This window comes from Phyllostomus discolor, chromosome 8 (assembly GCF_004126475.2).
Source record: "Phyllostomus discolor isolate MPI-MPIP mPhyDis1 chromosome 8, mPhyDis1.pri.v3, whole genome shotgun sequence".
Lineage (NCBI taxonomy): Eukaryota > Metazoa > Chordata > Mammalia > Chiroptera > Phyllostomidae > Phyllostomus > Phyllostomus discolor.
The window spans coordinates 95,312,315-95,338,840 of record NC_040910.2 but is presented as its reverse complement, the minus strand read 5'-3'; the positions used below and the strand labels follow the sequence as shown (position 1 = coordinate 95,338,840).

Here is a 26,526-nt window from a genome sequence, read left to right as displayed (position 1 = left end):
GTCATTTGTCCTTTTGATTCCCTCAGAACTGAATATGAAATCCTTAGGTGGTAGTTTTCTTAAAGTAGGAACATTGTTTCAAAAATCTATTAAGTCCTGCTGTAACTGTTATTTCCTCCCCAGAAACCACGCTCTCCCTGTAAATGTACATGGGGGTGGGTGGGACAGGAAAGGGAGATGGAGGGGTTAGTACCCTAAACTAGATCAGGAACAGGACCTGCCAAAGGCGAAGTGTTGGTTACTCAAATCTCCCAGTTACTTCAGTCATCAAACTGCATCCAACCTAAGATTTTTCCTTTCACTTCAGTATTTCCCCTTTTAGTTTCAAACTGAACAGAAAGGGAATAATCAGGTGAATTACAGTTGAAATTCTGTCTGGAGGTTTGTTGTTCAGAGAGTAACAGGAGACAGAGACACAAAGAGGTCGGGGATGAACAGGATGCTAATAAAGCAAGACACCTGCGTCTAAGGGAATGGAACTAAACGTGCAAAAAAGGAAACCTAGTTAATGCACTGCAATGTTACTGCCAGGGGCTGTCAGACTCATTTTCACTGGGGGCCACATCAGCCTCATGGTTGCCTTCAAAGGGTCGAATGTAATTGTAGGACTGTATCAATGTAACCACTCCTTAACAGTTAAGTGAGAGCTCGGCACTGCCACCGGGTAGAAACAAGGTGGAGGGCCGGATTCAGCTCATGGGCCTTGTTTGCCCACACGTGTGTTACTCTTCTCCCCACCCATTAGGTCCTAGAAAATCCTTCACCTCCTTACTCCCTAAATTCATTCAGCACTTAGGATGATCTTATATGGAGCTGAAAGCAGCCAAGAATTGAGAAAAAAAAGCAAAGGTCTCAAAGAATCATATTAAAGGGGTTTGCTAAAGCAGGGAATAAAAAGGAGTATTTTTAAAAAACTTTAATTGTTGTTCAAGTACAGTTTTCTGCCTTTTACCCCCATCCCAGCCCTCCCCACCTCCTTCATTATTGTCCATGTGTCCAAAAAGAAGTATTTTCGTAAGCATTCTTGAAAAGATCCCCCTAAAATACAATTAGTTCAAAAGGAACCACTCTTTCTGGAGCAGCAGCTCACTGCAAGATGTCAGAGAACCACATGAAATACAGTGAAATCATTGAAATTTAACAGAAATTTATCCAAATTATCAGACACAACTGCCTGGAGTGCTAAGGTGTTTAGCTGTTCCTTTTTTGAAGACAAGTTTGCCCCCTGACACCTTAATATAAGACCTTATTGAAGAACACTGTTCAATCACACTTCAGAAAACCTACTTTTGCTTGGCCTAGGAATAATCAGTACACTACATTGCTGAGAAAATTAGTAAACTTAAAAGCCAATAAAAAATCCTAATAAACACATGGAAAAATATGAAGGAAAAACAAAATAAACCCAGAAATTGTCAATTTAACATACTGTGTTGCCACCCTCCAAGGCCAGGCAGTTTCATGGTGTTCGTGCAACAGAAACGTATTCGCAGAGCCGTGGGGATGTCTGGCACGCCTCCATTCATGGGTGGACAAGCCACGCATGCTGCAAGCTGCATGTGTACCTGCATGTCTCGTGTCGTGGCCCCTGCTCCCTAGCGTGGCACCCATCGTGGCCCCTGCTCCCTTGCGTGTCTCCCATCATCATCGCCCCCAGCAGGGAGTCCCTCCCTGTTTAAGTACCAGAGGGGAACAAAGCTGGAAAACTGCTAGAACCTTACATAACATAGCATAATTCTGCACATGCGAGCCCACTTCATGTTATGGGAACAGTTTATCCAACCCAGTCTCAAGGCTGTGGGAACACTGGTTATCAGGCGCCTCCAAGGCTGTGGGAACACCGCTTCCCTTAGACTCCCAGACACCTGGGTGAGGAAGCCAGGCTGCCTCCACTTACCCTACACATATGCACAATAATGACAGATACAAAAACACAGATCCAAGAAGCTCAGAGAACACTAAACAGGATAATTACCAAAAACACATTCCTAAGAAAAAAAACAAGAACCGCCTTTCCAATGGTTTCACTGGTAAATTCTACGGAACATTTAAGGAATAACACCAATTCTATAGGTTCTCTTCCAGAAAAGAAGATTCACTTTATCAGATCAGCATCACTGACACCAAATTAGATGCAAACAACAACTACAGGCCAGTAACATTGTTACCAACAGCAAGTGGGGTCCTGCTGCCCCCTGCCCCCCTCCAGGTGAAGGTCCAGAGGCAAAGGTTTGGTGATAAAGGGGAAGAATCTTGATCCAAAAACTTCACAATTTTGGAATAACAGCTTTCCACCTGCATATCCACTTGAAGCCTATCAATTAAGGCTAAACTCTTTAACACCTGAGTGCTAGCATTCCCCCTTGTTAGTTTTAGTTATTTCCTTAGGGTTAGCTTACAAACTGAAACAACATACGATACAAAAGCTACACAGTCCTGGAACAACGACCGACTTCTGCCTCGGAGCTCATCCCCTTTAGAACAGCCAATGAAGAATAACCCAGCCCCCCTCTGCCAGGCCAGCCCAATCCTTGGCTGCAACCCAAGTTCCTTCCCATCTAACATACCGGCCATTGGGAAATGCAGGCAGCTGCAGCACATCCAGGAATCCTCAAGGAAGAGACACTGAGAGAGGGCAGGTGAACCCAAGAGCCCTTCTTTTATTTCAAATTTTCTAGCCCACAATTCCATGCGCTCTGGAGACATTCCACTTCTCAGCCAATCCCGTCCTGGACTGCTCACCACTGCCTCCTCCCACAGCCCCTCCTCCCCCTCCCCAGTGATCTGATCAGATCAGTACCGATATCTAGTATGAATATAATGCAAAAATCCTCAGCAAAACATTAGCGAAATAAGTATCCCTACACCCTCATGAGAATAACCAAAATTAAAAATACTGACAGGACCAAGTGTGAGATGCGACCAGCACCCTCACGATGTTGCTCGGGCCTGTGCAAGGGCAGTGCTGCCTCTGGGCAGCTTGGCAGTGCCTTAACAAAGTTCAGCACGAACTTATCACCCGACTCCGTGCAATGACCCGGACACTAACTATCTGGAGTTGGGACAGACTTCACAGGGTAATGGCAAAAGCCCCCCACGAGACTGCTGTCACTTCAGATGCCAGGTATGGGGGTCTCAGGCCACCCCCGCTTTTGACCAGTTGGCTGCAAATGTGGGAGTTCCCACCATTGCCCCTTAGGTTTGATAATTCACTTGAACAGTTCAGAGAACCGGGAAAAAATGTTGCTTACAACTCGTTTTATAAAGATACAAATCAGAAGCAGGGAAGAGGAGACACACTGGGCGAGGTCTAGGTGAGTCCCGACGTGACACCCCGTGACCAGTGCGCCAGTGCAGGATGACACGGAGCACTGCCACCCAGGGACACACTTCAGAGCTTCAGTGCCGAGTCCTCACCGGGGTTTCACTTGCGGGGCACAATCGACTCACTGGAAATAAGACTCAACTGTTCAGGCTGGTATCATGTGACTCAGCCCGAATCTTTTCGCATGGCTAGACACCGTCCTGAGCCATCTCACCAGCAGAAGCTGTCAGGACCCACCACAAACAAGAGGCTCCTTTCACTCAGGAAGTTCTATGCTCTAAGAGGCTATATGCCAAGAACCAGGGACGGAGGCCCACCGAATTCTCCATCACACACCCAGCAATCCTGTGCCAAAGCATATGTTATCTTGAGAATGAAAACTAATATTGATACAAAAATCTATATAAAATGTTTATGGAGTTCATAATCATCCCAAACTGGAAATAACCCCAATGTCTTTCAATGGGTAAATGAAGGAACTGTGGTACATTTATACAGTGAAATACTACTTGGCAATAAACAGGAATGAAGCGCATTTTGCTAAGGGAAATGCTTCGTGCTGTGTACTCCCCATGACTCTGGAAAAGGGAAGACAGGAAGGACAGGGTGGGAGATTATCCATAAAGGGCCAGCACAAGGGAATTTGGGGGCATCCAACTGTTCTGCATGGTAGCAGATACACAACTCCATTAAAACCCACCACAAAGGCAATTTTAATATATGCAAATTTAAAAATCAACCAGGATGTGTGGAGGAGGACAAAATGCAGACTGTTAACAGATGAACATAACTGTATTACAAATGAACCACATAATCACACTGAAGAAACTGGGGAAGAAAGGAACTAATGTAACTTTTCATCTTAATACCTAAATAACTTTGGAAAAGTGTCTTGACATCACATTAAAAAGCTAAAAACTGTACACAAACCCTGTACTGTAATTGGTAAGTTTGTTTCTCATAAGGACATATATAGGTCAACAAATCTTTGTAAACAACACTGTCCAAAAAAAAGGGGGGGGCAGGGAGAATACAAGATGAGCCTGGAACATCCCCGTGGGGGCAGGGAAGGGGGGGGCACGCTCGAGAAGGAGACTGAGCTAAACATATAAAAAATATACAGGAGCCAACCTGAAAGAGCTTCAAACAGCCAAAACCGAAACTAGCTGAACTGCAAAATAACAATGGTATTGGATCATAATTAAAGTAGAGATCCATGAACCCAAAGTGATATAAATAGCTAGCTGGGGGGGAAAAAACAAATGGGGAAGAAGGGACTTTTCCTAGCTGAGTTCTAATAATAAATGTAGAAGAAATCAGGAAAACAGCAAACTACCATTAGAACAGTGCAATAATAATTGCTATAGGCAAGTTCCACTCCTGGGTGCCAAAATTAATTAAGAGCAGAAGCAATATTTACATAGTCTCAAAGTGTTTGCCCCAAACACTTACTGATTACAAAGGGAAAATGGGAACTGGGTGCAGAATGCCGGGCAGACACCTCCTTAACCACGGACGCAGGACTAACACCCCCCAAAACACACACCTGCAACGGGCAGCCCCGATCCCTCGCGTCAGCAAGGGCTATGGCCCCCGAGGCAGCCTTCCCAATACCACGTGGTGTCAACTGAGCAGAAAGCATCAGACAAACCCAAAGAGAGAAACATCCTATAAAACACAGCTAACCCTTGACAAGGCAATGGCTAGGGGTACTGACCTCCCACGCAATCAGAACTTCTGATAGTTCAGACCCCCCAGAAAGTTCTGACCCCCCAGAACTTTCCAGCCACTCCTTGCAATCTGTGGGAGACCAGTTCCAGGACCTCCTGTGGTCACCATTACCATGGCCATGCATGTCATCACATCAAGGCTGCAGGGCAGCGCCCACAGCTGGCATACCGTTTGTGATACGAGGCTGGCCGAACACGTGGGTGTGCAACCCAGGAATACGGAGCTGCACACTTAATAAAATCTGAGTGTAAGTGGACCTGCGAAGTTCAAACCCATGTTTTTCAGGGGCCAACTGTGATTGGTTGTCTTCAAAAATGTCAAGGCCATGAAAAACAAGGGAAGACTGACGGACTGTCACAGAGGGAAGGAGACAAAGGGGACATGACAACTAAATGCACTGTGGCATCTTGGACTGGATCCCGGAGCAGAACAAGGGCGGTAGTGAAGTAACTGGTGAAGTCTGAATGAATTCTGTAGTTCAGCTAACAAGACCAATTTGTTTTGGTCACTATTCTACAATTATGTAAGATGTTAACCAAAGGATAAGCTGGGTAATAAATATGTACAGGAACTCAAGATTTTTATCTCTTTTGTAAATCTAAAATTATCTCAAAAAGTTTTAAAAAAGAGACAATGTTTAGGCCTTTAAGCGAGGTTTTAAAGTGTTGGGTTTGGTTCCACTGTGGTGACTTGGAAGAAGTACCAGACAGCAATGCTCTCCATCCCCGTCAACGGTGCGGAACCCGTTTCTCTGCCGAAGGGCCCGACACACTCCGTACCTGCCTCAAAGGTTAGCAGAGGGCTCAACGACACAGCTGCTCACAGCCGTGGGGAAATGACAGGCCTGTGCACAATGCAAGCATTACTCCTACATCTTTAGGCCTAAGAGAAAACAGTATCAAGGAGGCATTTTCCAGAGATGAAAAAATAAAAATACTACATACTGAGCAAGGTAATGGTGGAAGAAAAGACCAAAACAAACTATGTTGTTCAGCAAAAGAGGGAACTTTTTTAAAAAAGGGGGGGAACTCTGTTAGGGTGAAGAGTAGAGTGACATATTAGAAACTGGGTCCCTGTGTGGCCTGTGGGTGATAACAGCTGTAACTGGGGGGAGGGCGGGGGGGGGGGGGGGGGGGGGGGGGGGAAGCGCGCGCGGATCTCATTCACACACCTGGCGATCTTACGCAGACCAGAACATGAACAACCAATGAGGAGAGGGGAAGGAAGTGGCCTCTTCCCTCACTGCTACCTAAAGTCCAGCACAGCCAAAGCAGGCTTACCCCCGCAAAAGGAAGGAAAACACAAGGGTTCCTGGCACCGCAGAGGAACTGGATGCAGACCAAGTTCTGTAACACAGCTAGACACAAGGGAAGGAATTACACTTTCCAAAGATCCCTGTACCAAAAGCTAACGGGCCCTTTATCTTTGAAGAAATCTTTTGGTCTTTAGGCTTATGATTCCAGAATGAATGGGATAGAAGCTGCCCATCAATCACCCTGTGTCCACAAAACTAAGCACAAAACCACCCATCAAGTGTTTATGCTTTCTCAAACCTAAGCCTTCTATATTGAAAAACAAAACAAAACTCATCATTTGCTCTCAACACTAAAGGTGCAAAATTCTTACATTATATTTTCAGCTATTACAATGTAACATAGAGAAAAGAGAAAGCTGGATTAAAAATATGACCTCATCAAAATGTAATGAACATGAGTACATTTCCATCTAATAGAAAATAAAATTAACGAATTTACTAGTAACGTTTTAGATCACTGCATGATAAACTACGTAATAACTATACAATAGCATGCCAATTAACAAGTTAGTAAACAAATGCTAAATTTTTACTTTTCCTGAGATTACAGTACTTGAATTTTTCCAATTAACTTTTAAAGAGAAAAAGTAACCATATATGTTATGGAGATTATAAATAAGTCTCCTAACTTTCTCATACATTTAACAGTCTATACAGCTTACAAATGTATGTAATATACAGGTAATGTGAAGAGAAGAGAAAAAGGGGGCTTCCTGTCCCACTTTTAATAAATTGCAGAGGCACAATATTTTCTCAAGGTCATTTTATTAGCAAAAAGTGCAAACTGTTTTGAACAAGAGCAAACCATGAATCACAGCAACCGGCAAGACATCAGACATGGAAAAGTGAATAATGCTAAGTAAAATCTAAGCAGATGAGATGCCTCTCACATGTATATATATTCATGCTTTTCCAATAGTTTCCTTGTCAACTTTCAGTGTGACTTTCACCCACAGGCCAGCAGCTCAAACACAAATGCAGGAGCACAGCAGCCAAGTCTGGCAACGATTCTGGGCTAACCGCAGTGTGGCAGCAACCCTCACACCCCAGTTCCATGCGAACCACGGCAGTACACGTACGTTGTTAGAAGTAGAGACACTGAAATCAATGTCCAATGAATAAAAATAAAGAAGAGGACTTTCAGATACTTGTACTTCAGAGGCGTAACAATGAAATAATTTTAAATGATCTTACACACGTTTATATAACCAGGAACATGGCCAATCTCCATCAACTCAATTCATTTAAAATTACATTTGTAAAAGTCACACAACAGAAAGAGTATGTGCCACTAATCAGTGTGCCTGCATTTGAAAAAACAAGAGATAAGTTAACTTCAGTTAGCACACCCCACAGAGGAGAGTCAGTCTAGTGTCACTTCAGTCACTCACGTAACATATCTACGGGGCAGAGCCTACATGTAATTCTTCTGTTCACGGACCTGTGGGCATGGTGAAATGCGCGGTGTTTAACGCGCACGTGCGAAGGTGGGCCACTGGGGACGAGCGAGCGTCTAGCCGAAAGCAGAGGGGCGCCCGTGCTGAGCACCACCGAGCGCGCGCACCGGCTCCAGGGGCGTTTTCTGGCAGTTGATGGCCCTTCTGTTGTAGCAAACTGCTTTTTACAAATATACTATTTCACTAAATTAATTAAGGATTAAGTGTTTATTCATTACATCACACAGAATTTCCCTCACACCCTTAATTTTTCCCTGTGTACTAATGTCTTATACTAGAATTGTGCTACTTCCTAAAGTTTCGGCATTACTGCTTCAGGTAGATACGATGAAAAAAAATTAGACCAAATCTGATTATCTGACAGATGACAATCTGAGCACCAACTTACAGCACATTTCGGGGTCAGGATAGCTTGCAAATCAGTTCTCTTGGCTTGAAAATTACCTTCCACTCTTGTCTTCAGTGTTGAAGCTGAAATCCTCAGGGCCTATTTGTTCATCATCAGGAAAATTGGAATGTGCATCTAAGATTTAAAAAAAAAATTAAAAATAAAACCAGATTACATTTTCTGAAAACAAGTATTTTCTTCTCCATGTCATTAAATGATCTTACCAAGTGTGGTATTTAAGTGTAAAGATTTGCTGGGTTGTAAACAAAGCTGTCTTCAGAGAATTTGTGATCTGAGTCAGGTGTGAGCAAACACGAGGGGAAAGGAGGAGAAAAGGAATGTGCAACAGGAAGTGCAAGGCACTGCCACTCTCTGTCCTCCTGGGGACACTGGGAGCCGTGGGGGAAGGGGACAGGACCCACACTCTGAAGACTGTGTATACATGTAAACTTCACGGCCAGTGAAACTGCACAAGCAAATATTGTGACCAACACCTATCAGCACTCAAAAACTTGCTGAAATTTGGCTCTTTTAGGAAGAGTGAAAATTACTAAAAGTGTTTTAATACTTAAAAATGATCAAATGCTTGGTTCTGTACTGAAAAAGGCCCTAGAACATCAGGAAAATGTGTCAACGATAAAGCTGACAGCTAGCAGACGCCTGACAATGTTGTCACCCCAGGAAACCCTGGGGAGGAACGTGCAAACTGGCCACAAGGGCCCCCAGAGAAAAGACGAACAACGGGGGCGAGATGCTCCCGAACTCCCCGAGGTGGTCGCTGTGCACGCAGTACACGCACACACTCAACGCTATGTTGTATGCCCAGAACAAAACAAAAATATCCACAATGGGATTCTTTCCGTGAGTTTTTTTTCCTGAGATTTTTTGGGAGGAAGAGGGAGTAAAAATTGGTGATTCCACTATTTGCATAATTTCTAAGAAATCAGAAAAAAGTTATTTTTTTTAATAAGATTTTTATTTATTTACCTTTAGAGAGGGGGAAGGGAGAAAGAGGGAGAGAAACATCGATGTGCGGGAGAAACTCAACCTGTTGCCACTCGCACGCCCCCAACTGGGGACCTCGCCCGCAACCCTGGCCCCACAAGTGCCCTTGACTGGGAATCGAACCAGCAACCTTTCAGTTGGCAGGCCAGTGCTCCGTCCACTGAGCCACACCAGCCACAGCTGGAAAAAAGTATTTTAAAAAATTATCTTATTAAGTAGACTAGAAATGGATCTAAAAAGAAAAAAAACCCTCCAACCTCCGAAACCTTTCTAATGGCTGGCCGACATTTTCTATAAAGGGGCAGAGTGAATACGTCGGTGCTGCAGGCCACCAGCAGTCTCTGCTGAAAACGCTTCTTCGTGTCTGTGTGTTCTTCCAACTCCTCCCAACACAAAAGCTACTCTCAGAGGTCACCGGCCTCTGCTTCACACATCCAATAGGCAGCGCCCATTAGATGTCTGATGAGCCAAATACTACCTACGTTTTTTTCAGTCTTCACCACTGAGTTTGCCCCGTACACACTGTCTCACGAATGACAATTATTACAACAGAAAAAGCAGCAGAAGCAGCCAAAGCAGAGGGAGCAGAAATAAAAGCAAAATAAGCAGTGGCAGCAGCAGAGATGGCTTTATTCATTTCTGTGAAATGACAGCACGTGCTGCACCTTCGTCTGGGGGCTGAGCCAGGAAAGAGTCGTGAAACCCGCCCAGGCCGGTGTGCTCGTCCTGCTCCTCGTTCTCAGTGTCACATTCCACGTCACTGTCACTGCTCATTCCTGCTGGGAAAGATGAGAAGAACATGTTTCTAACAAGAAGCCACTTTCAATGAAAGGAAAAAGAAAACCTCCTTATTTACTAAACAGTGATTCCCACTGAATGCTAATACAAGACACCAAACAAACAAAACAAGGAAAACCAACCCCCAAAACTTCAGCTCACTTTAGTTAGCAGAGCAGTGGCCCTACTCTTGTCCTCAGAGACTACACCCACCCTTCCCACATTACCTGAAGTTAGCATTCAAAACCAGTCTAAATGTCATTACACTGAGAATATTTTCCCCAAAGTACACACTGTTTTTTCTATAGCCATAGAAGTAACAGGAACTCAATACCAAGTGGCCGTACATATAATAGTTTCTAACTTATAACATATAAATATAAACATGTTACATAAATTCAAATACACATTTACACACCTTTGTATACGTGCATATAAAAGATTCCCATAATTCTAGCAATAAAAAATGAGTTGTTATTACATTTAGGCCTCCAATTTCGTTTGTGTAAATCAGCTGATTTTTAAAAAGAAACATTCTATAGAAAGTACTATGTTACAAGAACACAGTGATCCCAAAACCCTGAAAATAGCAGAAAAACTATAGTTTTTCTATTTATAAACTATAGTAGAAAAACATAAACTTAAAATACTATTTTAACAAACAGCCACATCTAAAAGAAAGAAGGGGAACCCACAGCCACCAGCACATGTAGGTAAATCGGTGGGCCCAGCACTGCAGCCAGGAGGGTCTTTCCCACTCCCTGGGGGATAGGAAAACAAGAAATCTTTGAACCCATCGCAGAAAGGGAACTGAAACCGAGACTAAACTCCACTCCATGCATAAAGCTAATGTTCCTTCAGAAAGAATGGACTAGGAAAAGTCTGCCTACTGACATAGGAAGACAGCAAGAAATTTGGTTTGTTTCTGCGGGGCTTAGTTCACCTCAGATTTCAAACTAAGGCCTGTGTACCTCATTTAGGTTTGGGATTTAAAGTTGAGACTCAAATCTCAGGACATTAGCATAAAAATTGGCCAGGAGCTACTGTTATTTGACAAAACAAATGTAAAAATCCTTGGGAGGGGAGATTCTGGGTCAGCTGGAGTAAGCACATTCCACCCAGCCTTTCCCACTGAATGCAACTATAAGCCTGGACTGATGGCAAGGAACAGCTGTTTGAAAAACTCTGAAAAGCAGGGGGTCCCCCACCCTGGGGCCACAGACCTGCACCACAGTCCGAGGCCTGTTAAAAATGGGGCTGCAAGGGAAGCTCGCCTGAGCTCCGCCTCCCTCCCCACCCCCCACCCCCAAAAAAGGGTCCCTGGTGCCAAAATGGTTCAGAACTGTTGCCGAAAATTAAATAGAAATAAGCATAGACCTGAATTTGAAGTACCACCAAACTGGCAGATTTAAACAAGACCTGGAGTCTCACAAAACTGTGTTAAAAATGTCTAGCATACCATCCAAAATTACCTGAGCATATGAGGAACCAGGAAAAGACAATCAACTAACATTAATATGAGATGACAGAGATGCTGAGATTATCTAACAAAGAACTCAACGTGGAGAACAAAGGAGATATTTTTAAATTACTAAGTACTTTCTAAAAGTGAAAGATGGTCATTTTAAAATTTAAACATTAGTAGATGAATTTAGAGCAAGTAGAAAAAGCAAACTTAAAGATGTGAGAAAATTAATAACACTAAAGAAAAAATGAGGGACTTCCGGCAAGATGGAGGCATAGGTGGATGAACCGTACCTCCATGCACAACCAAGATTAGAACAACAACAATTTAGAGGCAGAATAACACCCAGAACTGATAGGGAATTTATCTGAATGGAAGTTGGACAGCCAAGAAGTTGAAGTAGACCCGTTCATCCAGACCGGTAGGAGGGGAGGAGAGGAGCCGCTGGACGCGGGTCATGGTGTCCGGAGAACAGGGAGAACTGGGTGCATAAGGCAACCAGGAGCGTGTAAGCCATCCGGGGTGCGCAAGATCGCAGCGGGTGGACCCTGAGTGCTCAAGCAGCGGCTGGCGGACCCAGTGAGGCGATGATTGTGGAACAGGGTAGAGCGCAAAACCAAGGATCCCAGGGAAGGAACTGAGGTCCCAGGAGAACGGAGCTACCGCCATCGTTCCCTCCCGCTCCCACATACAACGTCACAATCTAGCAACTGGGGTGCCCAGACCCGGTGAACACCTAAGGCTCCGCCCCTCACCGTAACAGGAGCGACCAGACCAAAAAAAAAAAGAGAGAGAGAGAGAGAGAGAAAGAGAGAGATGGCTCAAACAGAAGCACAAATCAGTGCCGCAGGACTCATCCTTTTGAGCAACCAAGAGATAGCCAATCTATCAGATGCACAGTTCAAAACACTGGTGATCAGGAAGCTCACAGAGTTGGTTGATTTTGGGTGCAAATTACATGAAAAAAATGCAGGTTACCATAAAAAAGATGAAGATGCACGGAAAACCAATAGTGATGGAAAGGAAACTGGGACTCAAAACAATAGCGTGGACCAAATGGAAGAAAAAACCAGCCAAACAGAAAAGAATGGAGAAATAAGAATTCAAAAAAAAACGAGGAGAAGCTTAGGAACCTCCAGGACATCTTTAAATGTCCCAACATCCAAATTATAGGGGTACCAGAAGGGGAAGAGGAAAAGCAACAGACTGAACACGTATTTGAACAAATAATAAAGGAGAACTTCCCCATTCTGGCAAAGGAAATAGACTTCCAGGAAATCCAGGAAGCTCAGAGAACCCCAAAGAAGTTGGATCCAAGAAGAAACACACCAAAGCACATCATAATTACATTAGCCAAGGTAAAAATGAAGGCGAGAATCCTAGAAGCAGCAAGAGATAAGGGGACAGTAACCTACAAAGGAGTTCCCATCAGACTGTCAGCTGATTTCTCCAAAGAGACCTTCCAGGCAAGAAGGGGCTGGAAAGAAGTATTCCAAGTCATGAAAGACAAGGACCTATATCCCAGATTCCTCTATCCAGCAAAGCTTTCATTTAGAATGGAAGGGCAGATAAAGTGCTTCTCAGATAAGGTCAAGTTAAAGGAGTTCATCATCACCAAGCCCTTATTTTATGAAATGTTAAAAGGGACTTATCTAAGAAAAGAAGATAAAGAAAAAACATGTATAGTAAAATGACAGCAAACTCACCATTATTAACAACCACACCTAAAGCAAAACCAAAAGAAACTAAGCCAACAACTAGAACAGGAACAGAACCACAGAAATGGAGATCACATGGAGGGTTAGCAACAGGGGAGTGGGAGGAGGAAAGAGGGGGAAAAGGTACAGAGAATAAGTAGCATAGATTGTAGGTTGAAAATAGGGGAGGGTAAGAATAGTATGGGAAATGTAGAAGCTAAAGAACCTGTAAGTATGACACATGGACATGACTAAAGGGGGGGGGGTATGGGTGGGAGAGGGTGTTCAGGGTGGAGGGGAGTGAAGGGGAGAAAATGGAACAACTGTAATAGCATAATCAATAAAATATATTAAAAAAAATTAAAAATGAGAGCTGTACAACAGAGGTTAAGAGGCAAGGGGATAAAAAGAGACTGGTTCAAACAGCCACAGAGAGGGCAAAAGTAACAAAACAGAGGGACAATATGTTAAGAAAAAAATGGCCGAGAATTTTCTTAATGAAAAATAAAAAATACAACATACCAATAGTTCTGGGGTGTGGCCACAGCAGTATTTGAAGGAAAATTTATAGCATTACATGCTTTTAATAGAAAGGGTCTCAAATTAATGATCAAAGAAACCACTTTGAGAAACCAGAAAATGGGCTTTGGGCAGGTGGCTGAGTTAGCTGAAGCATCACCCCACACACCAAAAGGCTGCAGGGTTTGATCCCCAGTTGGGGCGCCTATGGAGGGAGGCAATCAATTGACGTTTTTCTCTCACATTAATGTTTCTATGTTTCTTTCTCTATTCCTCCCTAAAATCAACAAACATAGAGGAAACAAGCACATACAATGGCTTAAGATAGTTTGTTGGGAAAACTGGACAGATACATGCAGAAAAAACTGGACAGATACATGCAGAAAAATGTAACTAGACTACCTTGGTACACTGTATACAAAAATTCAAAATGGACCAAAGACATAAATGTTAGATCTGAAACCATAAAAATCCTAGAAGAAAACACAGGCAGCCAAATCTCAGCCACTTTCTGTAGCAGTATTTTATCTGACATATCTCCCCAGGCAAGGGAAACAAAAGAAAAAATAAACAAATGGGATTACATCAAACTAAAAAGTTTTTGCAAAGGAAACCATCAACAAAATAAAAAGACAACCCACAGAATGGGAGAACATATTGATCAATAAATCTGAAGAGTTAATATCCAAAACTTATAAAGCACTCACAAATTCAACACCAAAAAAACAACCCAATTAAAAAAATGGGCAAAGGACATGAATAGATGTGTCTCCAAAGAGGACCTATAGATGGCCAATAGACATAAAAGATGCTCAACATCACTAACCATCAGAGAATGCAGATTAAAACCACAATGAGCTATCACCCCACACGTGTCAGAGTGGCTATCATCAATAAATCAACACACAAGTGCCGGCAAGGATGTGGAGGAAGGGGAACCTTGTGCACTGCCGGCGGGAATGCAGACTGGTGCAGCAGCTGTGAAAACAGTATAGAGATACTTTAAAAAATTTAATATGGATCTGCCTTTAGACCCAGCAATCCCCCATTTCTGGGAATATATTCCAAAGGAATCCAAAACACTAATTTGAAAGAACATAAGCACCCCTGTTCACTACAGCGTTATTTACTATCAGCAAGGTATGGAAGCAGCCCAAACTCTGTCAATAAAGTGGATAAAACAACTATGGGACATTTATACAGTAGAATTCTACTCAGCTGTAAAAAAATCAGAAAATTTTATCCTTTGCAACAATATGGACGGACCTGGAGAACATTATTATGCTAAGTGAAATAAGCCAGTCAGAGAAAGACAAACACCATATGATTTCACTCATGTGGAATCTAATGAACAAACTGATCTAACAAGCAAAAGAGACAGATTCATAGACGGAGAGCAGATGACAGCTATGGGGGGAGGTGTTAGGGGGTGGAGGGATTGAGCGACAAGGAAAAAGGACTCACAGACATGGAGAGCAATTGTGGTGACTGTTGGGAGGGGATATATGGGGACTAACTGGTAATAGAAAAAAATATAGTGAAGATTAAGTTAAAAATTTAATAAATACATAAAATCAATAAACATATCCTTGGGTCAGGATTACAGCAAAATAGAAACTAGAAAAGGGAGCAAATAAACCCAAAGTAAAAGAACAGAAATAAAATTAGCAGAAACACAACAGAAAAAAACCCCCAATGAAACAAGAAGGTGGTTCTTTGAAAAGATCGGTAAAATTAAAATGCTTCCAAACAGACTGAAAACAAAGAGCAAACAAAATTACCAGCATCAGAAATAAAGGCCGGTCATCACTATGGATCCTGCAGACATTAAAAGGATAAGGGACTAGCACAAACAACTTCGTGCTCAGGAAATCAAGAACATGGAGGAAAATGACAAATGCTTTGATTCAGACACAAGCTACCAAAGCTCATTCAGATAAAAACAGATAACGTGAATGAGTTTTTTAAACCACTAATAAAACAATGTGTAGGGGGTAAAAAACCCACCTTCTAACAAACAAAACACTGGCTACAGATGGCCTCACTGGTGAACCCCTCCCCTGGTTTCCAAGAAGAGTTTGTGTAGTATTGCCTCTCCATTAACTATTCAGGAGGCATAGACAATGTATGGGCATTTCTAAAATCCCTTCCTTTAGCAAAGAAAAGGGAGGGGGAAAAAACCCTTCTGCTCTAGAGAGTGAACAGTGAGTGACACTGTTTGGAGACCAAACCAGCTACTTCCACGAAGCACCACCACCACCTGGTGGCCTTGTAGGGAACTTCTGAAAACACTAACCGTTGAGTTCTTGAAACTCAAGGCACAAATTTTACCGTTTGGTACTAGTGTTTCTGAATTCCTAACAAATAACCTTCAGGATTCACAAAAAGGAATCAAAATTCTCTGAGTTTCCCCAAATCTTAACTTATTCTTTAAATACTTACATTTGCCCTAGCTGGTGTGGCTCAGTGGATTGAGTGCTGGCCTGCAAACCAAATGGTTGCTGGTTCGAATCCCAGTCAGGGCACATGCCTGGCTTGTAGGCCAGGTCCCCAGTAGGGGGCACATGAGAGGCAACCACACATTGATGTTTCCCTCCCTTCCCCTTTTTCTAAAATTTAAAAAGTCTTAAAAATACATTTTACAAACTCTGTGTTCAGCACATATCTTTTTAAAAAATGTTTAATTTGTATTGCAGTATTTCTGAGAACTATAGCCTACAGTGAATATTCAAATGCTGGAAAATGCTGTGAAGATTACTGGGTAGTATTCAAATAATGGAACATTTAGAACTTTTGGCAAGGTTTATGGTACTGCATAGAATCATAGGTCAAAAATGCCAATTTAAGAAATTATTTTGCTTCCCAAACTCCTATTCCTTGTAACACCACTCCCAGGATTCCTATAAAGCGCAGTATAAACTCCTTAGCACTGTATTTACATAGCAGCAGACAGGGCCATGAGCATACTTATGAAATGGCAACAGCTATAACCAGGGCTGATTTGATTACAATTACTTCTTTCCAAGGCGCTCCTGTTGTAACCTTTGACTTCAAGTATCTGCACTTCCAGTTTCTACTTTCAACTTTGTGCAAGTGAACTCCTTCAAATCATTCATGTTTCTGTGTTGACTGTTAAGATGAACCCTAACGGGGGAATTAGAGTAACTTCCACATTTTTGATTTGACTCATTTGTTTCAGGATTCAGGAAATGCCGGGAAGAAAACACTACTGGTCTTTTAGCAAGCCCTAAGACCTGGAAGTGCCCTAGCTTTGTGAATGCAGTAAGAGAGAAGAATTAGTCTCCTGACCTCTAGCCTAACAGCTGAGCTACTAGGTCAACAGGTCCTGTACGACCCACTGCTGTCAGTAACTGAGAGTGAGCAAGCGCAATGAAAGCTCGAATGCTTTCATTTGTCTGGAATGAGACTACCTGCCATTGAGCAACAGGCCGCAAACCACCTGCTGCGCCTTGCCCCATACATGGCCACGCCTGCCCACTGCATTTAAGTAATGATTAAGGCAAACCAGTGATATTCTGCCTACTGTAAGAAATTTGAATACTGGACCTTTCTTGATATCTCACTAGAAGGTGTCAACAGGTTTTCACATAACTGACTGTCACTGGTAGTAACTGTAAGGTACCATTAAACTGAAGCTGCTTCAGAGATGCCAATGTGGGACATCCTAGAGTAAAATTTTAAATGGGGTATTTCTGTATCAATCACCTACCACATTTTTTGAGCACTGGTTTTATGCTCAGTACTGTCCAATGCTAACTTCTGAGTTACAACTCCCTCATTCAAAGGTGCTCAACTTTCTGAAGCCTGGAAAATACATCAACCATTTGGTACAGCAGAGGCTAATGCCTTACCGCCTTCCCTCCTTTCCAGGAGAGCCCCCATATTGTTCCACATGGCCGTGTGAAACGGGGCCAGGGAGGGGGACCAAATGTTTAAACTTTGCCAAGTTTCCTTTTCTTGCCAGTGATTAATGAGATCTGAGAGGAAATTAGGAAGTTGCTGCGGTTCTCTGAGGAAGGTTTTCCCTGTTGATAGGTAGAGACACACAGAACTAACCCTTCCCTACTCCCAGAATGCGGTTCCGACTCCATATGAAGTTTGGAACAGCAGCAGCTAGAGTGCCATTCCGAGGGGAGCTAAGTAAACTCACTAAGTGACAGAATAAAAGATGGGGGGGGGAAACTGAGTTTCTGATGACAGCGAGTGGCTAAATCTTCCGACCCTGAAACTGTCCTACCAGAGTTAGGTGGGACTTCTTGTTAATACAAGAGAGTAAAATCTTTCACATTGTTTAAGCCGGCTGATTTGAGGTTTTGTAACACGTTAAAAGCGCTTAATCAGTATTCCAAAAGGAACTGGCAATGCCGGAGCATCACTCCACGCTCCCCCAGGTGGGCAGCCAGTGAGCTTTGCAGCAGGTGTGTGCCGCAGCTTCTCCCTGGGGGGGCGTTTTGGTGCCCGTGTCTTAACTGAAAGGGATCAGTGCTACTTAAGCAGGAACTTAGCCAAACTATCGTCTCCACTTTTAGACATACCAAGAAAGAAACTGGTCTACCTATGGGCATCCTGTATGGTGTCAACTGGGTGGGGGTGGAGTGCCAAGCTTTTCAGCATCAGGCCACTGAACAGAATATCAATACCACCGTGTCCCACATGGTCCCAGTTAGAAAGGAAAAGGCTGGCTGATGTTTGTCATGTCTAAGAAAAGTAACATTTTACTGACACTCAAGAACATTTAAGAGAGCACTTTAGTAGTCCTAAATTCCCACCTAGTAACACAAACAATGCCTTATTCTAAAGTTTCTTCAGAGAGCTTGAGAAAGAGAGAAGGGGAGGAAGGACTGGTGGACGAAGAGAAAGAGACACACACCAACCCACAGCGATCTGACACAGAAAATTTTCTCCTAGGTGTTCTTTCTGCTCAAGTAGCGAGCCTTGCCTTCCCTAAGCATGGACACAAGAGAAACCCACTGGACTTCCTACCAGGCTTACCAGTGTGAAAAGTAAAGGTTCTTTGAGCACTGGCTCCTGCTGTTGATAGAGTAACACCCACAGCAGTGAGGAAGGCCCCACCCTCCTCTCACAGACAAAGCAGATGCCAGAGGGCACGAGAGCTCCTTCTGCCCACTGGGCCCCTTTCTCCCAGCCTCACTGGTTTCTCGCCTGCTCACTGAGACGCCAGTGGTGAACCAACACATTTGCAAGGGTGTACTTCTGTGGCACTGTTGATTTGCATGTTCACAGCTTTTCTTACTGAGTTTAGGTGTTTTATATCACAACACTCCTTACACAAGAGAAAATGTGTTACTAACTAATGCCACTTAGTAAATAGTATTATTTTCATTATTACACACTTGTTCTTTGAGTTCCCGGTATACCCTTCCACAGCCCTCATCATCCTATATTATAACAGGCTATTAACTGGACTCTCTTGACAACTGACCAGTGGTTTCTATTGCTCTCCCTGCCTCCCTCCCACCACCATCAACACACAGTATATATAGTACACCTGAGAGCTATAACTTGCTCCCACCTGTAACTGTGACCCACTCTGGCAAGTAATTCTTAAGGACACTCCTGGTTGAGAGTCATTCAACTCAACCAGTGGCTCTCATGCCTCTATCGAGACATCTGGCAGTGTCTGAACATTTCTGGTTATTGTAACTTGGAGACGGCACTACGGGACCTCATGGTTAAACGCCAAGGACTCGGCTAAGCATGCTACAATGCACAGGGAAGCCTCCTGCAGAGAAGAATCACCTGGTCCAAAATGCCAGTAGTGCCGAGGTAGAGAAACTCTGAACTGAAGAATGGGTTCAGAGATCACTTGACCACCGGCACCATGTGCAATCCTGGCAAATTAGAAGCGCTGTTTACAAATGCTGCACGAATAAAAGGAGCCTGTAATTCCAGCACATGCTATAAAAATTTAAGCCACTACAATTTATGATCCATATATTTAAATACATGGAAACAAATCCCCACAGGTCTTTTCTATAAAGAACAATCACAGTATTTTGGTCTTAATGTTTTAACAATCAACACTTAATTTTAAAAGTCCTTTCCATTTTATCTCTTCTACTGAAATAATGCCGCCTACCACAGGAGCACCAGACTAAGAGGGGAGACCACAATGTTTAATGTTGTCACTGAAAAACCTGAAAATGCCACCACCCACACACCTTCTCGCAAGGTGTAGCCAGTATGCTGGCACCTGCATGTATGCTTAGAGCTGCAGTTCTTCAATCACTGAAATACAAATAAGTGCAGAGATGGAAGGTGGCAGTTTCACTCAGAAAAAACAAAAACAAAAACAAAAAAACCCTTCAATGCTGAATATCACCAATAAAGCTGACGTTCTATTTTGCTAACCTAGAAAGGACAGAGCAAGGGCAAGATACAGTAGCCCTGTTTCAAACACCTTCAAAATCACAAAATTCTTCTATGCTTCTGGATAAAGAATAAGGAACCTGAAAGAACACGCAGAATACTAAAAATTTAATTGAACGTGAATCAGTAGAGTTGAAGTTGGTTACCGTAAAGGGTTTTTTAAATGGTTAAAGTATGGAATAGTTCTATGAGGGCAAAGCAGTCTGCAAACATTAATCAAGACTCACTTTAAAAGATGAAATATTTAACACCTAATACTCTAATTAGTTGTTTTGGGGCCTGTCTTCCCCATAAGATTGTGAACATATCTAATTTCATCTTTGCCTATCCAGCAAAAATTCAACGCCTGTCATGTAGGTGGCTTAATATATTTAGTGAGTGGGCAGATGTCTGCAGATTCTCCCACTCCTGTAACTGTCCCTTCTGGTAAGACACGTCTTTCTATGTGGTCGGTTACCCACTTTGCCTTCCTCTGTGCTTCATGACCTACTGGATAAAATTCAGTGGTACAATGAATGCTGCATTCAGATCAAGGACATCAAATAATGTCTCCATTTTTATTAAACCAAGAAATACCTACCACCAACACCAAAAAAAAAAAAAAAAAGATTATTTCTACCTCCCACCTAATTATGATTTACCATTTCTTACCTTCCTCTGGGGCAGCTGAAGCTCCTTCAGGCAGTATAGGCTGTAGTTCCCCAGTTTCAGAATTATTTTCCAAGTCAGTTATTTGCATTCCTTCCAAACAACCTCCTTTAACATTAGCCCTCAAAGAAAAAGAAAAAAACTTGTTATTTTTGTATAATCAGTCACTGATAATTGTGCCTATATTTTCTTCTCCTGAAACTGAGGATCAGACTAAGTGTGGCACTGATGTCTAACACTAAATTTCAAATTTATTTTTAAAAATTTCACTAGGGGACTCACAATGAAGGCTATAATATGGTAGACTGTGTGCCAATGCCAACATCCTGGTTGTGATACTATATCAGTTTTGCAAAATGTTATGATCAGAAGAAACTGGGTAAGGAACACAGAATGTCTTCTCTCTTCTTTCACTCCCTCCTTCCTCTTCCCTACCTTCTTGTCTCTCTCCCTTCCCTTCCTTCCTCATTCCCTCTCTCCGTCCCTTTCAAGATTTTTGGAGAGAGAAGGGGCAGAGAGAGAGAGGGAGCGAAACACTGATCGACTGCTTCTCGCACACCCCGGAGTTTACGGCAGAGTTCATACAAGGTTTCACGCCATTATTATCTTAACTTCAGTGAAAATGAGCTCTAACATATTTAAACTAAACTTCTAGTACTATCTCATCCCATTAAGAAAAACAGGGAGATTTTTGATACTTTTAAAGTTACATTTTAATACAACAAATGAACTTCCTGTCTGCTAAAAAATTAACACAGTGGAAATTTCTTTTGTTCAATGTGAAGCTATTATTCCATTCCATAAACAAAAGAACTTAATTTACCCCAAGGGAACCATTTTCCTCCTTTTCTCCATGGCGGGTAAGCCACTGACGACTGCAACCACAACAGCATCCGAACCCGAAGCCTGACACTGCCGGTCTTCGAGCTTCGGCGGCGGCACGTCGCTGACACTGCCGTGCGCCAAGGCTCGGGGAGAGCTGTGCCTGCTCCCGGCCTGCGAGCTCCCCGGGGAACCTCCGGGAAAGGGAGAGGATAGTCAGAAAACAGGAAAACGTGAAGTTCTCTCTCTAGTTTCCACCTTAGAAGATATTGCTATATATATATATATATATATATATATATATATATATATATATTTCAACTGTTAGAAAACTAAAAAATAATTTAAAAATAGATTGCACTCTTTCTGATGCCAAGTATTTAAAAGTAAAGTGTCCAGAACATGCAATCTTTTACTGATGGGTCTACTCTGTTGTAAGATTAAGAAACTTTTGAACCAAGTTTCAGCATTTTTGGTGCCTTTAAACCTATAAAGCTGTATGACAAGATCACTTTCAAATAACAGACATTTATCCATGAAAACTGTATTCCAGACTCTCCAAATTTACCTTCAGACAGAGGCTGACAGTCTCCCTTTGACAGGTTGCTTTCCCCCGAGTCCACTGCTCTTCGAAGTGACAGACTACCTGCTATACTAGACCGAGCCAGCTTGGGCAAATTACTCTTCTTACTTGTGGCTGCAAAGACATTTAAAAACATTTTTGAATATGATGAACAGCACAAAACTCACTACCTAAGCAGTCAGAGCAAGGTTTAATCTTATCATGCCTGAAATGTATTCTACCTGTGTCAAAAATATAAAACAAAACAGAGGATGCTTTCATCCTAACGGATTATTTGGGGTTTTATTCCAAAAGCATGCCTGCTTTGCTGCTTGTGAAGCAGTCTTAACTCACAAAACTAAAAACTAAAAATAAAATAGAATAAATCGTATCAGACATACAGTCTAATCTCTGTGCAATTAAAATCAGTATTAACAAAAATGTAACTCCTAAACATTTGGAAACTGTGAAATATTATTGGAATGAGAAGAAAATCAATGCTGAATTAGAAATGAACCACAATTATAACACCTCAAGATGTTGGTGGCTAAATCAATAATCAGAAAAAATGCATGGCCTTAAAATGTTTTAATTACAACAAACTGATACTAAATGGTCTAACATGCACAGACTCAAGAAACTATAAAAATAATTGAAACAGAATTTTAAAAAGCAGAATAGATGCATGAAGAGATAGTGAACAGGTTCAGCAAGGTAAAAGGATACAAGACCAGCGAGCAATTTTTTTTATACACCAGCAAAGAACAATCTGAGAATGAAATGTAAAAAACAGTTCCATTTGCAACAGCATTACATAGAAAACACAGGAAAAATTAAAGAAATATAGACACATACACTGAAACGACCACACATTGTTGAAAGAAAATAAAGGCAAGAAAACAGTGTGTTCATTCACTGATCGGAAAACTGAACATGTTAATATGGCAGTACGCCCAAACTTGATCTACAGATTCAACAAAATCCACATAAAACTGCTATCTTTTTCTTAACAGCTGAAATTGACAAACTGGTTCTAAAATTCACACAAAAATACAAAAGACTCAGAATCACACCCCAAACCATCTCGAATGGAAGACTCACATTTCTGATTTCAAAACTTGCTGTAAAATTACACTAATCAAGACTGTCTTGTACTGGTATAGAGACAGAAATACGATCAATGGAACAGAACTGAGAGCCCAGAATTACACCCTTACATTTATGGTCAATTATTTTTTATAAGGAGTCCAACCAAGGCAATTCAATGAGCAAAGAAGGAAAAGGGCAATAACAAGTGTTGTCAAGGACACGGAGACACTGCTGATGGCACTGTAAAATGGGGCACCTTTGCACAGTATGGCAGTGCCTCAAAAAGTTAAACACAGCTCCCTTCCAGCCCAGCAATTGCACTAAGCATATATTCAAGATTAGTAAAAACCTCTTTGTCCACACAAACTGTACATGACTGCTCAATAGCAGCATTATTCGAAATAGCCAGAAAATAAAAAAATCATAATGTCCATCAATTGATTAAACAAGTGCAATAAAGTATCATTCAACCACAAAAAGAAACTAACATGGATGACCCTCGAAATTGTTATGCTAAGTACAAGAAGCCAGACACCAAAGACTTCAATTGTATGATTCCATTTATATGAAAAAGCAAGTTCACACCGACAAAATAAATTAGTGGTTACCAAGGAGTAGGAGTAGGGGAAGGCTGGTGGTAAATGTCCATGGGCACAGAGCTTTGGGGAAAGGACTGATGACCGTGCCCAGGACTTAGATAATGGTGATGGTCACACGACGTTGTAAATACACTGAATTGTACACTTAAAAAAAAAAGAGAGAGAAAAAAGATGCTATGAGAAAAAAAATTGACCAATTTCTCTACTGCAAAGCATATATAAATTATTAAGGAAAAAAGAAAAACAAAAGAGATACATTAACAGAAACAAAGGCAGACATTAACATACTAAAAGGACAGAAAGCAGACAAAATAAATCTCTTGGAGGAGATGAACAAAATGCACAAGCTCTGACAGGTCAAATCAAGAGAAAAAGTAAGAAAACACTAATAAGCAATGGAATAAGTGAAAAAGTTAACACCCGATATTCTGAGGAAGTTTTTAAAATTTAAGAGAACAGAGTAAGTAGCTTTATACCAATTAATTTACATGTCCAATAAAATAACTAATTCTCTAGGAAAATTATGGAAACTGATCTAAGAAGCAAAATGAGATCTATAAGCACAAAGGAATCATAGTTCTTAAAGTACTTAGAACTATGAAGTCCTTAAAGTCCTTTAAGTTCTTTCCCTGATAAGAACTAGGCTGGTAAAGTTCTTAAAGTTCTATCCCTGAAAGAACTACTACATGATTTTACAAATGAGTTTCATTGAACTTCTAAAGAGCAGATAATGTTAAATAATTTTGCAGCATAGAAATTCTATGAGGCTGGCATAATACTAGAACTCAAACTGGTTACAAACAGTGGAAAAAAACTATAGCACAATTTTACTTATGGCTACACAGCAGAGGATCCTAGGTAGAATATCAGCAAAGTAAATACAGCACCATGTATCTTTTAAAATTACAAAAAAAAAAAACAAAAAACAAAAAACAAAAAAAAAAAAACCAAAACCCAAGAAAGATTCATTTCAGTATTTCAACAATGGTCAACATTAGATAAAAAATATAATTCTTTATGGTAACAAAGTAATAGGACAAAATAACTAACAGCTTTGACAGGTACCCCACAATCCCCGAAGAACTCTTATTAAGTAGAAAAAGAGATAGTTTGGTGTAATGGTGAATGAAAGCCACAGGCCCTGAAGTTCAACTTTTTGACTCTGTCACATTACCACTGTGAAACTCTGGGAATGTTATTTAATGCCCTGTGCCTCGGTTTCTTCATCTATAACTTGGGGATAAAAATAACTTGCCTTACAGAGTTGCTGTTGGGATTCAGTGAGTTAATACATGTGTCTCAGAATAGTTAGAATGGTGCTGGACACAAAGGAAACTATTTATACTGTAGTTAAGAATTGAAAGATATATCTTAACTTGATTAAAAACTACTGATTGAAACATTTAGCGCATTTGAACTGGAGAAAAAAGAACAGAATTCCTAAACAGGGTTGAAAACATTACAAAAATTCTATTATTGCTATTAGTTAACACTGTTCTGAGGTCCTACCTTAAGACAATGCAATATTAAAGTCAAGAAAAGAACAAACTGTGATTATTTGGTGATGATGTATGACTGTCTACTTAAATAATTCAAGATAACTGACCGAGAAACTCAGAATTAAAAAATTTCATTCAGCCCTGGCTGGTGTGGCTCAGTGGATTGAGCTCCAGCCTGTGAATCAAACGGTTGCTGGTTCTATTCCCAGTCAAGGCACATGCCTGGGTTGCGGCCAGATCCCCAGTAGAGGGAGCACGAGAGGCAACCACACATTGATGTTTCTCTCCCTCTCTTTCTTCCTCCCTTCCCCTCTGTCTAAAAACAAATAAAATTTTAACCAACAGTGTTCCTATGTCAGTAACAAAAAAATTAGAAAATACTATGAGGGAGAAAAATTCCATTCACAAGTACAACCTAAATTATAACATATCCAGAAATAAATGTAACAAGACATATACAAAATTTATACGAAGAAAACGAAAACTCTGAAAAAGTATACAGGATGGGGCAAAAGTAGGTTTATAGTTTTGAGCACACAAAACAGAGTCTATTCTTGGGTTTTTATTTAATATTGTTATGTTCCATACAAACAGCTGTAACCCTACTGCTGTCCTTCCCTGTATGTATATAACACATGACCTGAAGAAATGAAATAAAGTACCACATTCCTAGATATGAAGAGTTTATTACTGAAGAGATGTCAATTCCCCAAATTAAATATAACTAAATGTAATGCAATTCCAGTCAAAACTTTTTCTGGAAGAGTTCATGTATAAGAACCATCAAGGACACTGTGAAAACAAAAATGGAATGAAGGCAAACATATCACAGTATTACAAATTATGAACCTATAGTAGCTAAAAGAAGGTGTGGGTCTGATATAAACTGCAACAAATATCCGGTTGAACGGTATTGAATCGCTGTTTTTGTAGGTAAAAAACAACTGCATACTGGCAATTTCACCTGGTTCATCATCAATAAACAAATTTAAAAACAGAAACATGCAAATTTGGGAATTTGGTCTAGATAAAAGATTCACTTTATATTGCTGGACAAGTGGATTACTCTAAAAAACATGTTTCTTTTAGGGGGAGAGGGTGGAGAGAATCACCGACTTACCTCATACATCATCATGAAAATTATTTATGGAATGATCTAAATGTAAAAAATTTAAAAATAAAATACTACCAAAAGAAAATAAGGACTGTTGTTTTAA

At 41.3% G+C, this 26,526-nt stretch overlaps 1 protein-coding gene across 6 annotated transcripts in view; it reads right to left on the bottom strand.

The window, feature by feature from the left end:
* Window positions 1-7,117: 7,117 nt before the first annotated feature.
* Window positions 7,118-26,526, bottom strand: part of TRIM37 (tripartite motif containing 37) — an 89,290-nt gene continuing 69,881 nt past the window's right edge. For 4 of the 6 annotated variants that reach the window (XM_036033652.1, XM_036033655.1, XM_036033656.1 and 1 more), the window contains 6 exons: window positions 22,129-22,257; window positions 21,562-21,754; window positions 20,742-20,860; window positions 9,887-9,997; window positions 8,273-8,351; window positions 7,118-7,675 (listed from right to left, as the gene is read on the bottom strand). In XM_036033652.1, coding sequence (XP_035889545.1) covers window positions 7,663-7,675; window positions 8,273-8,351; window positions 9,887-9,997; window positions 20,742-20,860; window positions 21,562-21,754; window positions 22,129-22,257 — 644 coding nt within the window. In that variant the 3' untranslated portion in view covers window positions 7,118-7,662. Of the gene's footprint in view, window positions 8,352-8,440; window positions 8,509-9,886; window positions 9,998-20,741; window positions 20,861-21,561; window positions 21,755-22,128; window positions 22,258-26,526 lie in introns of all 6 variants that reach the window. The other 2 variants (XM_036033654.1, XM_036033653.1) reach the window with 2 other exon arrangements.